Source organism: Protopterus annectens, chromosome 8.part1, assembly GCF_019279795.1.
Source record: "Protopterus annectens isolate FY-2018-M chromosome 8.part1, PAN1.0, whole genome shotgun sequence".
Taxonomy (NCBI): domain Eukaryota; kingdom Metazoa; phylum Chordata; order Ceratodontiformes; family Protopteridae; genus Protopterus; species Protopterus annectens.
The window spans coordinates 126,049,573-126,067,296 of NC_056742.1; the positions used below are offsets into that span (position 1 = coordinate 126,049,573).

A 17,724-nucleotide genomic window follows, 5' to 3' on the forward strand; every position below is an offset into this window, starting at 1 on the left:
AATGTGCTAATACTTTACAAGAAAACATTTTTCTGACTTTTCTCTAAATCATTTTGATACTACATTTAAGTTCTCTTGAAGGGGAGGCCGCCAGTGGTGCAGCGGTTAGCGTTGCAGTCTCACAGCAAGAGGTTCTCCGGTTCGATCCTCGGCTGGGGTGCCTTCTGTGCAGAGTCTGCATGTCCTCCTTGTGGTAGTGTGGGTTTCCTCCAGGTGCTCCAGTTTCCTCCCTGTGGTCGTGTGGGTTTCCTCCGGGTGCTCCAGTTTCCTCCTTGTGGTCATGTGGGTTTCCTCCGGGTGCTCCAGTTTCCTCCCTATGGTTGTGTGGGTTTTTTCCGGGTGCTCCAGTTTCCTCCCACATACCAAAGTCCTGCTGTAGGTGGATTGGACACTCTAAATTGGCCTTGCAACTTGACACTGTAAAACTCCACTGAGAGGACAGGTGATCTGATTTCCACATTTTGGTATCAAAGTATAAACAGGTTTCAGGTACCTGCACAGATACTGGGATCCATATTGTAGCGGGCAAAGCAACCTAAGAGTTGAGTTAAACTGTAGAAGCTGTAATTTTCCTTTTAATGGAGGACTTACTGAGGTTTGTTAGAATTTGGTTGTGTACAACTGGCTACGGAGTAGAACGGGAGTGAGAGAGGATTTAAATTCTATATAGCATGCCTTGTTTTTATTGGTTTTAGCTGCTAAGATTTCAGGTGCTTATCTATAATAACCACTGTGAGTTTGGTTTGGATTCTACTTCTCAGGGGTGGTGGTGGTAGAGGTAATGGCTATGGCAGGATGGTTTTGCTTGCCCTGTTTTTTATTAGCGAATGCCATTAGTTTGTCTGCGTTAAGCATTAATTTAGATGCATTAAAGCAGCCTTCTGGTTTATGAAAGGAGTCTGGGTTCAGTGTTTAAGCTCAGGTTTTCACTGTGGAGTCATCTGCCTATTGAGTTGTAGTTAAATGAGATTTATGTAAACTTTTAGAGAAGTGTGCCCAGAACTGAACGTGGAGAGAGAGACTGGTGTTTACAAGGGTGGAAAGAGTATTTTTCCATGTTATAGATTTTGACTTGTCTGCACTGTAGTTGTAAACCATATTGTTGAGGGGTTCAGGTTGAGTAGGGATAGTCTGGAGAGTAGTATTTTTGAGGGAGACTGTATAATGCATTTGAAAGATGCAGGAATAAAGGTAGTCAGGAAATGTTCAAGTGTGTGTATACAGCCTTAAAGATAAGGGCTGCATCTGTACTTTGACCTGGTCTAAATGCATGCTGTGTAGGAAATGTGTTTCTATTAGATGGTGTAGTAGATGGCTGTGAATGCATTTTTCTGTTTTTTTTTTTTTTTTTGTTTGTTTTTTCAATGGAGAAGGTAGGGGTAGCATTAGGTCTGTAATACTACAGGAGTAGAATTGCTTCCCTTTGTGGATAGGTACAGAATTTGTTTTTAATATTGGTGAGTTGTGTTGCCCTTGATCTGTGTATAAGGATCGATGCAGGACAGGCAATTGTTTTGCTGCTTTATTAAGGTACTGTGTGAGATGCTGGCCTAGGCATGTGTGGTTGGAGTTATTTTTGAGATGGGTTTTGATCTAGTTAATGGAGAGTTGAAGTGTGACACTGGTGTGTTTGTGGAGTTTTTGTGACATTTGTGTTAGGTTTATTTTGTTGAAAATCTGTTTGGGTAGACTTCATTTTTTATTTGAAGTAGGACGTTAAAGGCTTGGCTGAAGTAATCATTGGCTTTACATGTAGTGTTAAGTTATAGTGCTGCTCAGAGCTTCATGGGGACTGCAGTACTACTGCCCCCCCCCCCAAAGACTGCTCAGCAGGGTCAGATTTGGGGTTTGACCTCCGAGTAATGATTCCGACTCAGGAAAGAGAGCTCAGTTTCTGATTCTCCAAGTGGGGGGGGGGGGTTCTCGTTTCTGAGACTATTGCTAGAATGTGCTAGTGACTTCCAGTGTGAGAACATTGAGGCTTCTCAGTGCTTCAAAACACTAATTATGTATTTTCTAGAACCTACGATTCCTTAAATGTTTGTACACTATTTCCAAACCTGAACCAGCAGCAGTAGCCTTAATTGACTCCACTGCTACTAAGCACATAGTTAATTCCAGTCCTCTTTCTGGTAAGGATGGGACATTTATTGATAGTTATGGGGGGAGTGTATACTTCCTGCAGCTTTGATTTTTCAGAATTTTAATTGTTTAGCTCATGTTAAAACTTTGGTTTGCCAGACTGAATGTGAGGAATGCTTTATCTACAATTTCTTCTGTTGAAGAAACTTAAGTTTCTTCTATTGCACAGGTCACTACCACTCATTGTTAGTAGTGTGTATGACTTCTATAGATACTTCTTCCAGGGTTATGAACACTTATTGATTTAAGGATGTTTGCTTGGCTGTACTATCAGAACCTCCCAGATGTAAAAAATGAGATTTTAAATTCTCCCTTTGATAGCGATTTAGTGGTTGTCACATCTGCTGCAGAGGTGATAGAAAAGAGTGAAGGGGGCAAGATGATTCAAGGGAATCCCCCCCCCCCCAGTCCCCCTTCCAATTTGTCATGTCGATTTTCTTTCTCCTCCTTCGGTTTTGGCAAAAAAAAATGTAATAAACAGTCTCAACATAATACAGAAACAGACATGTAAGAAGTGGCAAGGGGGTTCCAAAAATGTAGTCCAAGTCTGAGTGATTGATCAAGAGACCTTGTGACCTCCTCCCGTCTTGCCTTCTTTTCCCTTCCATATGGTCTGATTTTCCATTTTTCTCTGACAGCAGATTGTTTCAGACGAATGGGTTTTGAAAATCATCAGGGTTACAGATGGCGGTGAGGAAATTCCTTCTTTCCATGAGGTCATTCCTCATTCTGCAGGTCATACTCTTCTCTGTATCCACTTATTCTTCATATGCTCTCCCAAGACGTGATGGAACCAGTTTCTATTTTCCAGGTGGGGAACTGATTTTTATCTTTCCTAAACCTGTTTGATAGTGCTCAAATTCAAAATGATGTCACTTCATAACCTGTTTTCAGGAAACTTTTAAAGAGGAATAGTAACGCTAAACTTAAAAGATGCTTGTATTCATCCAAACTTCAGACATCCTAGATTTTGAGTCTGGATCATAGTATCAGTTCTCCGCTTTAACCTTTGGACTATCCACTGCAACAAGTGCGCATAAAGTTTCTATCTCCAGTTATAGCTCATTGCAGGCTGTGAACTATCCCGATTTTTCCATGTTTGGACTGCTTGTTTATCTTTGCAGAGTTTCTGTCAAAGTCTCAGGGGTTTCTGTTTGAGAGATCTTGTGCCCAAGCTGGGGCTTCAAGAGAACATTCAAAAGTCTGACTCCCTCACACAGGATTGTTTTCCTGGGGTATCCATTAGACACCTCAGTTCAGAGTTTTTTTTCCAGAGGAAAATAGATATTTTATTTATATTTCTAAGGTTTTCCACTCAGACTTTGGTAACTGGGAGGAATACCTCATGATTTTGTCTAATGGTGTCTGTGATTCTCATGATACCACTGGCAAGACTCCACATGGGAAAGGATGCAGTGGTATCTAAAATCCGTATGGTCCCAGTGGCAACACCCTTTCTTTTCACATCCCAGTACTAGGGTTGGTCAGAAGAGGGATCTTTTGGTGGAGACAGCAGATATCCTTAAATCAGCTGCCCCCTTATTCTTTCCTGCTGGAATGCAGTCAGTTACCCCAGACACTTTGTACTTTGCATGTGGGTCAGTTTCAGGAGAGAGAAACATGTAGGGGGTGTGGGGTACAGGATGACTATCAAGGAGATGTTTGCCCTGCCCTGATCTAGTCGCTTAACACTCTGAACCGTCTTTGGTCCCTAGGACCTCTCTAAGTGGTTACATACAATGCACAGTCATGTGGTAGGAACCAGGTTGTATCCCCTTTGCAGACTTGCCATGTTAGGTTGGGATATAGCTTCACAGCGCAGTCTCGCCCTACAGACGATCCTACATTCCGTCAGAGTAAATTTTTGTGGTAGACAAGCTGACTAGGACACACCCTCACGAATGGAAACTAGATGGGTCTTACAATATTTGATCCATCTGTGGGGAATTCATCAGATATACACTGCCTCCTCTCTGAACTGTCAGCTGGCAAAATTCTGCTTAGGGCTTCATGCAAGAAGACAGATTTTTTTTTTTTTTTTTTTTTTACAGGAATATTTCTGTATGCCTTTAAACCCTTTATGCTAGTACCAGGGTACTTCTGAAGTTTCAGAAGGGATCCCTCAAGATCATTGTGTTGACTCCCTTCTGGTCTTTTTGGAAATGGCCAGAGGCAGTTAAAACAAGCTTCCTCACATAATGGATCTACTCATACAAGAACAGGAGTGGTTGATGCAGCCTGACATCAGCCATCTTCAGTTAACTGCCTGGATAATGGGGTATTAATTCCTTTTACGTACCTGGTTTCTGAGGATATGCAGCATGTACTAATGGAGGCAAGAAAGGCTGCTGATATAAAGGTCAAGTATGAACAAATGGAAGAAGTTTTCTAGTTGGTAGCAGTAACATAACCAGCACCCATTCAAGGGTGGTAGTTCTCTAATTTTATAATATGTTTGTTTGCTACTATCTTGTGACCTTTGTTCCTCTGTCAAGGCTTATTGGCAAATTCAGTAAGTCTGCCCATGGATCCTCTTTCAGGGTAGTCTCATGTCAAAATGTTCTTGAAAGGGGTTTTGTATTGAAGCCTCCAAGTAACTTTGTGGCCTCTCCTTGGTATCTCAATTTTGTGTTGAAGCCAACACTTGCTCCATTTGAAACAGATTAGATAATCTGGCTACCTTGAGTTTATTAACATGGAAAACAGTTTTTTTACTGATTGCTCGCTCTACCCTCTGCAAGAGGGTAACTTGCAAGCTATTATTGAGTCAACTGTACCTCTATTTTTCATAGGGGGAGGGTTTCCTAGAGAGCTAATCCACCTGTTGTGCCTAAAGGGGTATCCAAGCTTACTTTAAGCAAAATTATCCATCTCCCTCTGTCTTGACGGAACTAAATCTTTCAGATCTGAAGGTGAGAAGAAAGGACATCCTGTGTCGAAACAGGACATTTCCAAATGGTTGAGTAAGGCTGTTGCCTTTTGTTATACTTGTTGTGACGCTTGTGCACTGACCCAACAATCTAGGAGTCTCGATCCTCACCACTAACACCAGTCAGGGGCGTCCATATAGGGAGGGGATAATAAATGCACAGTAAAGTACAATTTCCCTTAAGAGCACACTGAGATTAGTCTCTCCAGGTCCCCAGTAAGACTCCCCACTGGCACAGCTATAGGGTCCAGATCTCCGCCAACTGGACAAGCTCAACCTCCAGCACCCTCTGTCCAACCAGTGCTTCGTATCCCTGCTCAAGTAGCTGACGCACACACACACTTTGAGATAAGAGTTGTATACAACCGCACAGACACTCCTGGGGAAGGCTTGCACAGGTTCTCCAGCTGTGCCCCTTTTCTGCTCAGTCTAAAAGGTAGTACTAGCTGCCACCACCCACTAGTATCAGCTACTCAAAGGCCCTTCTGAAACAGTTTCCAGTTACTGTGCAGTATTATCCAAATGGTAAGTGTGACCGAACAGAGACTTGTTAGTGTGACTTGGTACAGTATCACTATATACATGCAGTATACTCTAGAGCTTAAATGACCTCTACATAAAACAGCCACGGTTGAAAGGTTTAAAAATATTTAATAAGTAAAAACACAAGACAATACTTAATACGGTGCTAGTCAAGAGTTTAGAGATCACAGAGAAATACATTAAATAATACAGTAGCAAAAGTTCTGACATCACGGAAAAACAAGCTAGTCTGATCTTCCTATTTCCTAGCTATATCGAAGAGAAAACGCAGTTCTAAACTTACATGTAGAAACAGGCAGTGCTGGTGATTTTGGATGTTCTCAAGACAAAATGCTCTGAGCTCTCTGATTTTCTCTCTCCAAGTTGATAACACAGAGCTGCTTCACATGACATCATTCTTCACACTTCTCTGGTGTTCCCAGGCTAACAGAAACTACATTTACGGTCTTTACACCTGGTCAGAAACCAGAGCAATAAAGACCTTCTATACATGCAAATTCTAGCCATTAACTCTTCCCTTAAAAGAATAGGCAGGATGCCTCCCTCTAGACATATCGGCTGTGGATTTTGACATCAAAGACAGTCATAAAATGTTTGACTTGGCTTTCTTACAGCAGAGTGCACTGTTAAATTTTTGCAGTTCAATATCCAATGCAGTCTTTTCACATTTAAGAGAGCAAGCCTGTGGCTTACATTAATATTTACAAATGACAGAATTGTTCTGTCTGGCTAGGCTGGCAGCCTTCACCTATCTTTACACATTCCCCCTAGAGAACTAAAGCTAGTTTTTCAAGTGACCCTTGACAGATGTTGCTTGAGAGGGTTAGGTCTGTCTGAGTATTCCTTACCCCATTCCCTGTCTTGAGAGCCCATCTACGTTGGCATTGATAATCCCACTGTGGTGCTACACTGACGTATATGCTTGCAACCCTAGGCTCCATTTTAGCAACTTGGCATTTTGCTGGCTGGCTCTCTTTAACCATGTTAGGGGGTTGTGATCTGTCACTACAGTGAATTTTCTTCTGTACAGATAAGGCTGAAGTTTCTGCAGTGCCCACACTATGGCTAGACATTCCTTTTCTACAGCTGCATAGCCTTCCTCACTGGGTTGGAGCCTACGACTGAGATAAACCACTGGGTGCTCTTGCTCTTTTCCCTCTGAAGAAACCTGTCCAGGTACAGCCCCCACCCTATGGTTTGAAGCATCCCCCTACACAACAAATTCTTTGCTGTAGTGTGGACTGGCAAACACAGGGGGTCCTACCAAAGTTTCTTTAAACTTCTGGAATGCCTGTTCACATGCTGGGGTCCACACTAACATTTCTGGCCTGTTCTTCCTTGTCAGGTCTGTGAGGGGAGCAGCTATGGTACTATAACTGGGGACAAACTTTCTGTAGTACCCTGCTGTTCCTATGAATGCCCTCACCTGATTTTTGGAAACTGGTGCAAGCCATGCCTGAATGGCTTCTACTTTGGCAGGTTCTGGCCTGATCTTATCACTCTGCACTCTGTCCCAGGTAGGAGACCTCTGCCATACGCACTTGACATTTGGTGGGCTTAATGGTCAACCCTGCCCTCTGCAGTCTGCCCAGCACCTCCCTGACATGCTCTTGCCAGGAATGGCTGTAGATGGCAATATCATCTAGGTAAGCAAGGGCAAACCCTCCTGCTCCTTCTAGGATATGATCTACCTGCATCTGGAAAGTTGCTGGGGCATTTTTCATCTCAAAAGAGCATCTTTGTGAACTCATACAAGCCAAAAGGAGTCATAAAGGCATAGGGTAAGCATCTGACTTTGTGTGACTATCTAATTTCCTGTAGCCTACACAGAACCTGGTGCTGCCATCCTTCTTTGGCACCAGCACCACTGGGGAGGCCCAGGGACTGTTGGACTTGGAATCACCCCTAGTTCCAACATCTCTTGTATGTCCTCCCTCCGAGGCTGTTTGACTCTCAGGCACCCTGTAAGGGGCCTGGCTAATGGGCCTTTGGGGTTGTGTATCCACCCGGTGCTGCACCAGGTGGTTGCACCCTGTTTTCCCAGCAAACGTCCCCAGACTACTGTAACATTGCTCAGATTTCTCGAACCTGGGTAGGAGATAGCTGCTGGGACATTGCTATCCCTTCCACTGAAGTATCAGTCCGAGCCTCACTGAGGAGATTAGTCACCAGATCTCCCTCAGACTCCTCCTGCAATCCACTGCAAATGCTCAGCACAAGGGCATCCCTATCATGTTAAGATTTCATGTTAACATGGTACAATTTGTGCCCCTGCCTTCTGCCTAGCAGTTCCACCATGTAGTTAACATAACTTACCTTTCTTACCACTTTGTAGGGTCCCTCCCAAGCTGTTTGCAGCTTGTGTCTGAGAGGAATGAGAATCCTTACCTGCTGCCCTACAGCGTACTGTCTAGCTTGACCATTCCTGTCATACCACACCTTTTTCTGTTGGTCTTCTGCCAGGTTCTCCTGGGCCAAGCCCGTGAGTTCTATGAGCCTTGTCCTGAAGTTTAGGACATGTGCCACAATAGACTCCCCGTGAGGTTCACACTCCCCTTCCCACTCATCTTGAATTAAATCTAGAGGTCCCCTCAACCTATGCCCATACAACAACTTGGAGGGTGAAAAACCTGTGGATTCCTGGGGAACCTCTCTGTAAGCAAACAGATGATGCAAATATTTGTCCCACTTCCTCTTGAATTGGTCTGCAAATGCCCGTAGCATGGATGTCAGAGTTTTAACCTCTCAACAAAACCATTAGTCTGGGGGTGGTAGGGGGTGGTCTTCAGGTGCTTCACCCCACAAGACTTCCACAGACAAGCCAGCAGATCTTGCATGAAATTGGCACCTCTGTCAGTAGTACTTTTGGGAGACCTACCCTGCTGAAAATCTCTAACAAAGCATTTGCCACCTTTTCTGCCTTAATGGAGGACAGCCAGTGCCTCAGGGTGTCATGTAGCATAATCCACTACTACTAGGGTATACTTTTTTTCTGTGGAACTTGGGGTACTCAGAGCCCCCACAATATCCATAGCTACCCTCTGAAATGGCTCCTCAGTCACAGGCAAAGGCATCAAAGGAGCTCTCACCTTGTCTCCTGCCATGGCTTCCTTTTGGCACTGTTCACAGGTCCTGCAGTACCCTGTTGCATCTCTGGAAATTCCAGACCAATAGAAGTTCTGCATAATACATATTTGTACGTTTTTATGCCCATATGACCTGTAAAGGGAATATCATGGGCTATGGTTAGAAGTGCGAGAGACGGTAAGCTCTAAGCACTACCAACTGCTGTACACACTCACCTTCTAGCCCTCCCTCAGGGGCTCACTGTACAGTAACCCTTTGTCCCAGTATACAGATCCCCCTTCCCTTCAGAATCAGTTGCCTCCCTAGCTACCTGCTTCAGGCCTTGCAATGTAGGGTCTGAGAGCTGAGCCTCTCTCAGCTGTCTCTTTGTAACCCTTCCAAGCTCCCCTTCCACAGGAAGTCTGGCATCATCTGACAGCGGTGCCTCACTGTCAGCCTGGGTACTACTACTCGCCTCTACCTTTGCAGTCACTCTGTCCAAGGGAACATCAGTACCCACAAGCAGCTATGGCTCACCTTCAGTCTCACTGCTGCAGAGTAGCTTCCTCCCTGAAGTAACCACCTCACCAGTCCTAGCTGCAAGTATGTAGTAGTCTGTCTGGGTCTCCCCCAGGCTACCAAACCCACATGCTTGTGTCCTAGCCTGACTATGTGTAACTGCATAAGCACATGGTACTTTCTCATCAAAGTCATTCCCTATCAGGACATCTGCAGGCTGGTAGTTAGATACCCCTGTTGTTTCAAGAGAACCTGTTATTGGCATTTTGTCTTCCCCACTTAATGGCTCTCACCTTTGTTCCCCACCTTGCCTCCATGGATATCTGTATGCCACATGGCCCCACTGGTTGCATTCATAACATTTAACCGTAGGTTCTGGACATGTACTTGGACTAGTGGCTTCCCTTGCTACTAGCAGATTCTGTTGGGGCAGTCTGTGCTGCCTACCATGGGTTCCTTTAGACCCATGAGCAGTATTGGGGGTCCTTTTCCTGTACAGGGATGCCCTGCTTGCTAGGTATAGGTCTCTCTTCCCCAACTCATGTGAAGTAGCACATTGTCCATCAGCTAACCAGATCCTCATGTCCTCAGGCAAAGTGCTAAGGGCTTGTTCCCTCACCAAAAGGTCTGCCAGCCCTTCAGAAGTGATGACCTGACATCCAGTCACCCACCTATGAAAATAAGTGCTCAGTTCAGCAACATATTCACACACACTTTCATCTGCCTTGCGTCTCTGCTCTCAAAACTTTTTCCTATATGTTTCAGATGGTAGCTTAAAACATTCTAGCAAGTGATTAACAGCTGTATAATCAAAATATTCACAACCGGCAAGTTTACACAGTTACAGGTTTACCATGGAGTAAGAGGGTCAAGAACCGTACCCAGAGCCTTTGGTCAACATCCTACTGTTTACATACTCTCTCAAACATTTGAATGAAACTATCAAAATTATCCCCCTCTTTAAACTGTGGAAGAAATTTTACTGACCTTTTATGCTTCTGGGGTCCAGTTACTTCGCCACAGTCATGGAGGTAATGGGGAAGGATCAGCATCTCCATCTCATGCTTCCTCTGCCTCTCCTTTTCTTCAGCTTCGAGGCGTAGCAGTTTCTCATTCTCCTTAGCCTGCAGGCATTTCATTTTCTCAGCTGCTTCTGTTTCCAAACTCCTGGCCTCCAACTGAAGTATCTTTAGCGCCAGATGGATTTTTAAGTCCTCTGCAGAAAGGTTGAGTTGTCCATTCTCTGAGGGTGGTACATCTCCACTACCAGTCTGATCGTCGTCCTGGTTGCTGTTTTCTGATGAGCTGTGATCAAAGCTGCAATCATGTTTTAGTCAGGTTTCCATGCACCAGTCCCCTAGCCTGGCACTTCTTAGCCAGCTGGCTCCTTGTCAGCTTTCCGTACTCCTCTGCTGACATGCTGCCTGCTCTCCCTGACTGACTAAGCTAACAAAAGAAATAAAACAGTTGTGATCTGAGCTGAGTATCCACTGTGTGGCTGATTGAGTGCAAAACACCTTCAGTGATCACTGTACACAAGCTACAGGAATTCACTCTACCCGCACCACTACAAGTCAGTTAGTATTTGCCAACCAATTAATATGTGGTGTGGATATCCCACCACTGCCTAACAATTAATATGTGACCCCCATGCATTGGCCCAGCAATCAGGGAGCCTCAATCCTAACCACTAACACCAGTGAGGGGCTTCCATATAGGGAAAGGATAATAAATGCACAGTAAAGTACATTTTCCCTTAAGAGCACACACAGATCAGTTAGTCTGGGGCTGGTCTCTCTCTCTCTCTCTCTGTCTCTCCCCCCAAGAAGACTCCAGTCCCCCCAAGAAGACTCCCCACTGGCACAGCTATAGGGTCCAGATCGCAGCCTAGTGGGCAAGCTAAAACCTCCACTGCTTTGTGTCCCTTCCCAAGTAACTGACAAACACACTTTTGAGATGAGTTGTATACAACCACACAGACATTCCTGAGGAAGGCTGGCACGGGTTCTCCAGTTTTGCCCCTTTTCTGCCCAGTCTAAAAGGTAGTAGCAGTTGCCACCACCCATTTATTTCAGCTACTCAAAGGCCCTTCTGAAAGCGTGTCCAATTAGTGTGCAATATTATCCAAATGGTAAGTGTGACTGAACAGTCAAGGCTTATTAGAGTGACTTGGTACAGTATCACTGTATACATGCAATGCACTCTAGAGCTTAAATTAACTCGACGTAAAACAGTCACGGTTGAAAGGTTTAAAAATATTTAATAAATAGTAAAAACACAAGACAATTCTTCTTACTACACAGTGCTAGTCAAGATTTCAGAGATCACAGAGAAATACTTAAAATAATAGTTGCAAAATTTCTGACATCACAGAAAAACTAGTCTAATCTTCCTATTTCCTAGCTATATCTAAGAGAAAACACAGTTTTAAATAACTTACACACAGAAATAGGTAGTGCTGGTGGTGATGGATGTTCTCAAGACAAAATGCTGTGATCTCTGATTCTCTTTCTCTTTAAATTGATAACACAGAGCTGCTTCACATGACATAATTCTTCACGCTTCTCTGGTGTTCCCAGGCTAACAAACTACATTTACATTCTTTACACCTGGTCAGAAATCAGAGCAATAAAGGACATTTATACATGCACATTCTAGCCATTAACTCTGTCTTGAAACAAAAGGCATGATGCCTCCCTCTAGACATATTGGCCCCGAATATTGACATTAAAGACGGTCATAAAATGCTTGACTTGGTTTTCTACAGCAGAGTGTAATTACATTTTTGCAGTTCAATATCCAATGCAGTCTTTTCACATTTAAGAGAACAAGCCTGTGGCTTACATTAATATTTACAAATGACATAATATCTGGCTAGGCTGACAGCCTTCACCTGTCTTCAAACTCATCATGACGCATGTAGTCCAGGCAGGGTCAAGGCCCACTCTTGCAGGGCCTTGGCTTCATCTATGGCCTTTTTGAAAGGGTTGCATTCTATAAGTATTCTAGAACCTGCTATTTGGTCCTCTGTACATACTTTCACAACGCATTAAAATCTTGTTTTCTTCTCTAGGTGTAGATCATGGTTTGCTAGGTCCATTCTCCTGGGGATCCTGAACTTTTCCACATCCCGAACATATTGACTGTGGTACTCTACCCATATATCTAAGGTTATTGCAGCTGTGATCAATATGAAAAAGCCATAGTACAGTCGTGCAAGCTGAACTTAACCATAACAGTAAATGTTTGAGTAATCACTGCTATAGTATCTGCTGCCATCCTTCATCCACTTTTGTACATTTGTTATGCCAGGGTGTGGACATTTTAATCCAGCATTGACCTTTCAAGGCTTGGCCTCTCTCATACTGCTAGCAGGAAATCTCTGAAGGGCTTAATTTCCAAACTTGTGTTTTAGTCAACTCTGTTCAAGCTGCTTGACAGTTTGGGTATGTGGAAGGTGCCCTGAGGCTTGGAAGCTGGCCAGTTATATCCTTGGCAAGATATAACCCATATAGTTAAGGCTACTGCACCAGTGATCATTTGAACATCTGCTGTTAGGTATGTTCAGTTTACACAACTGTGCTTTTCATCTTCACCATTCTCTTGCTTTTCCGAACATTGAAGTCCATCTTTCCGTTCTCTCCTTTTTATTATTTTGCTACCTTCTCTTTCCTTTCTTTCCACATTGTAGTCATATCTTTTGTGTGTGCTGGCACATACAAAATACAAATACTTTCATATTCTTAATACTTTAAGATACATGCTTTCTATTTTGTTAAATTCTGTTTATGCAAGATTTGGGTAAAGGACTTTCTGAATAATTTCCTTGTCTGATCTGAAGCTTTCCTTAACCAGGGTCTAAAAAATAGCTGTTCATTAAAATGCCTGCACACCTCTTGTACCCTTGTCTCCTCTATTGCTGGTTTACTTTAATCATTTTAACCTTAAATAGCTTTCTTTTAAGCTGCTTCCCCCTCTACCACTGTCCTGTTTCTCATCTCTTTCTCAGTCTTGGTTCTTTGAGACCTCTGTGTACACTCTGGTACGGTTTTGTTTGTCACTGTCTTACGTGCATCTTTTGCAGATATCCGTATACTCCAACTTCCATCAGGACATACTCCATTATTTAAACTTTATTCTGTTTTCAAACTGAATACATCCTCCATTCTCCCTGTGTTGTTGTTGTCGTCGTTGTTGTCTCCGGTCGCTAATGATTGGCAGTAGATTTTTACGTGCTGGCTTGCCGGGCCTAACACACAACCTTCAACGAAGGAACACCCATTCACACACATCGCCACACAGAAGACGATCTAACTGAGAATCGAACGGGCAACGTCTAACTGTGAGGCGATAACACTACCGCAGCACCACGGTTTCTAATTGTATCTTTTAATCATGTCTTAACATGTTACAGCTGTATTTGGGCACCCATTTGTGTAGTTTTCTCAAACTGTTTCTTCACATTCTAACTCATTTTTCACTTTGGAAAAAAGTGTTCTACAGATATATTTTTTGATTTCCACGTGCTTTAACTTTTTTTTTTTTAAACTATTCATTATCATTCCTTTCTGCTCTGCCTAATGCTACAGCAGCATTTTATCTATATTTTTTCATTAGATATTTTACTTAATTTAGGTAACTTAAGTAGCTCCTCTTGTGATGTACAAGTCCCTTTAGAAATGCTCAAGTCTCAGGTAACCCCCCCCCCCCCAACAGACACACATGCATTTCATCCTTTTCAACTATATAAGCCCCATGTTTTATTTCACTCCATGAAAGTGGCTAAGTTTAATATTAGAACATTTTTCCATACCAAAGATTAAATCCATGTCCCTTTTTCTCTCTCAAAATTTTTTCATACCACATATGTGACTTCCATGCTTTCACAATATATTTTGTTTTGATTAGTCTGTCACTTTTGCTCTCATCATACTTTAGTAACCATTACTAATTTATTTTTTCCTCCATCCTTTCCCTTGCTTTGCCCTTGAATAATACTGTTTCCTATCTTTATATTCTGTTCCCCTTTACACTTTCAGTTTTAAATTCTGAACCTGGATATTCATTACTTTAAAGGATTTATTATGTGTGTTTTGTAGTATTTGTCATGTGCTGTCTTTTTACGCTTACAAAGTATTGTATTGTAGTTCAGTTTCAGCCAAAATAGGTTTTAACCACCTTGTCCTTCCTCATCTTTTTGTCAACTACTTCCAAATTAGAGGATTATGGTTGTCTATAGTCACTCACGTTAGATGTCAAGAAATTTACCTTGAGAAAAGCTCATTTTGTCACTTTTCCAAAACTGTTTTCATAAGCAGTTTCATATCGTTTTTTTTTTTTTTTTTGTCAGCTTGCCATATAGCTTCTGACATAAATGTTAGTGATGTTACCCTTGTGTTAATTGATTTGTTAGTGGAGCTTTTGTTTCTTGAATGTTAAATGAGTTGGGTGCTGTTTGTCAGAATTTCTGCTTCGACTTGAGGACATGCTCTTAATTCTTCAAGCTTAACTTCGCTTGAATTTTGTGTACTGGGACAGGTCACAGGCAGTTTATATTTATGTCAGTCGCATTTGGTATTTCAGAGGTATCTGTATTAGTACCCCTATTAGTTTCTGTTTTAATGTTCAGCATTATAATCTTTCCTTTGTTATACGTTTTTAACACTACTAAATTGCTTGCCATGCTGCCTAACTCAACATGGCTTAATAGTCTTTCAGACAAGCTTTCAGTAATATTGAGGAGTTGGGCAATACTTTCTGAATTGCTTAGTTTTTCAAGGGCAGAGCATGCACCATTTTTGAGATCAGCATTTTAGCCAGTTCTTTCTAAACCCACCAACTCGCTTGACCTGTTCAGTGAGTACCACCCTTGTTGTGCTTAATCTTTGACATCTAATTTGCATAATGTACTGTTAGCAAAACTAATAGGAGGCGGACTGCTTTATTACACCTGTAATTTCAGGTCCATAAGCACAAACTAGTACAGATCAATTTTTCCATTCATAGTTTTATTATTGGCACCTGTTCCGTAATATTCCCGTCATTGCATGTAAATGTGGGCCTGCATATGTCATCTTGATTTGCCTGTACTGCAGCGTGGCAATTGGTGCATGGGTCTTCAGGCTCTAAGGTGACTTCAGCTTCCTGTTTTGCTTCACTGTTATTAATTTCTATTATGTTTATAAACAACTCATCAAGTATGTCCTACTCTACAATGCTGATTCATGGAACCAACCTATTAGAAATGTTAGATATACAAATGTTGCTCTGTTAACAGGTGACTGTCTAAAAGTACGTTGGTGTCTGTCTATACTGTCGTAAGTTTCTGTGGACAGTTGATCGCATACTATATCTTGTTTTAACACTAGAATAAAGCTTCTGACTCTTCACTTGTTAAATTTTCAGATTTGAGGCATTATTTGAATCCTTGCTGCAGGGTTTTTTTTTGTCCATTTGACCCCCACCATATAGCTTCTGTTTGTCTTTCACTTCTTGCCAGACCCACATCCTGATCAGTCAGAAGTCTTTACTGAACCACTTAAAGGAAGACTCTATAGGGAGAGAAGACAACGACCTGAAACAAGGAACGTGATTTATGTAGCCGCAGTGCCCAGGTTGTGAACACTCCATTAATTGTGGATATGATAAATATAGAAGGCAGTGTTAAACCCAGTGGACCTTATGTTCCTTTTCAGAGGTGACCTGGAACACTGGTCTTATTAAGCAACTTGCTCAGTCACACAGCAGACAGACTGGTAAAAAGAGTTCAGACCCTGTATTCTCAATCACAGGAAGCAACTCATTAACAGCGCACAGCCTTAAGCTAACTGCCAGACTCATCCAAGACAATACCTCTTCCCACTCTCCAAACCCCATTACTACCTACCCCCTTCAGTTTCATCCCTTCTTTCCATAGCAAGTGAAAAGAGATCTCTTCATGAAACAGTTGGAGGTAATCTGTCAAGACAAGCGTATACTTCAGATTCTAAGACAGAGATGTACTTTCCTAAGTGAACCAAAATTCTTTCGGTATACTTAGTCCCTGGGACCCCCACCCCTGCTTACAAGAGCCCTTGAAGTAGGGAAACTTGGAGGAAAGTACCAAAAGGGCAACAAAGCCCAGATGTTTTATTCCACACTATTCCTAGTTCCATCAAAGTAAGGGACTAAGGCCTATTTTGCGTTTGTCTAAACACTCAAGTCCCAACATTCAAAGTGTTAATATTTCAAAGCCTTCTACTTCTCTTCCTACAAGCTTGTGTTCACCCTGGATCCAAAAGATGCCTTCCTAACTATAACCATAGCCAGGGTGGACAGAAATTTCCTCCGAGATGAAGTATATTTTTTTCCATTAGTAGTTTGCATCCAGGATATTTACAGTGTCTGGCTCCAGAAGCAGTCTACTGCAAAGCAAACGCATGGATGAGAGGAGATGTCCAAGACTCTACAGTTCAGCCAAGATGATCTCCCCCCACCCCAGCCCATTAGCACACAAGCATGTTGCTCTTTCTGAAGAAAATTCTTCCAGACAGTAATCCAGCAGGTTAGTATTGCTGCAGGTGAATTTGTGAGAGTGCTGGAATGCATAGCTTCTTCCTCTTTAATAGCAGCCAGTACTGTAGCACCAGATCACTGTAATTCATTCTGCAGGAGGGGTTAGTAGACTGTTTTCTTTTATACCACTGACATCTAGGTGGATGGTCATCTGCCAGTTATTTTTTTCCCTGATGTTGGTAATTTTGGATCAGTGGATAAAGTATGTATTTTGCATCTAACAGCAACCTTTCTCTTGCTATTTTGCAGTCTATGGCGATGTTCCTCATACACTGAGTGAAGAATGGCAGGCTCAGCAAGTGAAGAGAATGCTGGACATGAGAGTGAATCCAGTAGAGGGCTTCTCTGCCAAGTGGGACTACGACAAGAATGAGTGGAAAAAATGAACTGATTTAAAGGACCAGATCTGCAGTTTACTTGAATTTCAGTAGCTCCATTATTAACAGATTACCTCGTGCTTATGTTTCTCTGGCATTTTCCTGGCATTTGGGACCGAAATATTAAAATTTATTCCTACTTCAATAACCTTGTTTGTGATGATGCATAATTTTGTGTATAGCTTCTTAAGGATGGGTAGAGCACATTATAACTGGCATGAGAAAGTATTCATAAATTTTAGCATGATTTTTAGTGGAGCTGCCCTACATTTTCTAGGGGCCATGTGCATTTGTGAACAAAGAGAATGTCAGCATTTATAGGCACAGAGAAGTAACTTCATTCGTAAGTCCCACTTAAGGCTAGCCAATAATGTAGAGGTAAACGTTTTTTCTGAATTTGCCATTGCTGATGGTTTGCATTTTCTTAGTTGTCTGTTCAGTACACACCACTCTTGAGCAATATGTTTTCCCAAGCAGTCATGCCTTGCAGCTGATTAAACACATTTGTGGTGCTAGTACATTCCCCAGAGTAGTATGGCTAGAAGTCAACATCTGTTTGCTTTCTTGGTCTGTAAGAATTTCTGGGTGTTAACT

General features: G+C 42.4%; 1 protein-coding gene across 1 annotated transcript in view; it reads left to right on the top strand.

The window, feature by feature from the left end:
• LOC122810107 overlaps nucleotides 1-17,278 on the top strand; it is an 82,994-nt gene extending 65,716 nt beyond the window's left edge. Inside the window, exon 4 of the mRNA XM_044081582.1 lies at nucleotides 17,003-17,278. Within this exon, the coding sequence (XP_043937517.1) occupies nucleotides 17,003-17,139 (137 nt within the window). The 3' untranslated portion in view covers nucleotides 17,140-17,278. The remainder of the gene's footprint in view (nucleotides 1-17,002) is intronic.
• The last annotated feature ends 446 nt before the right edge of the window (nucleotides 17,279-17,724 follow it).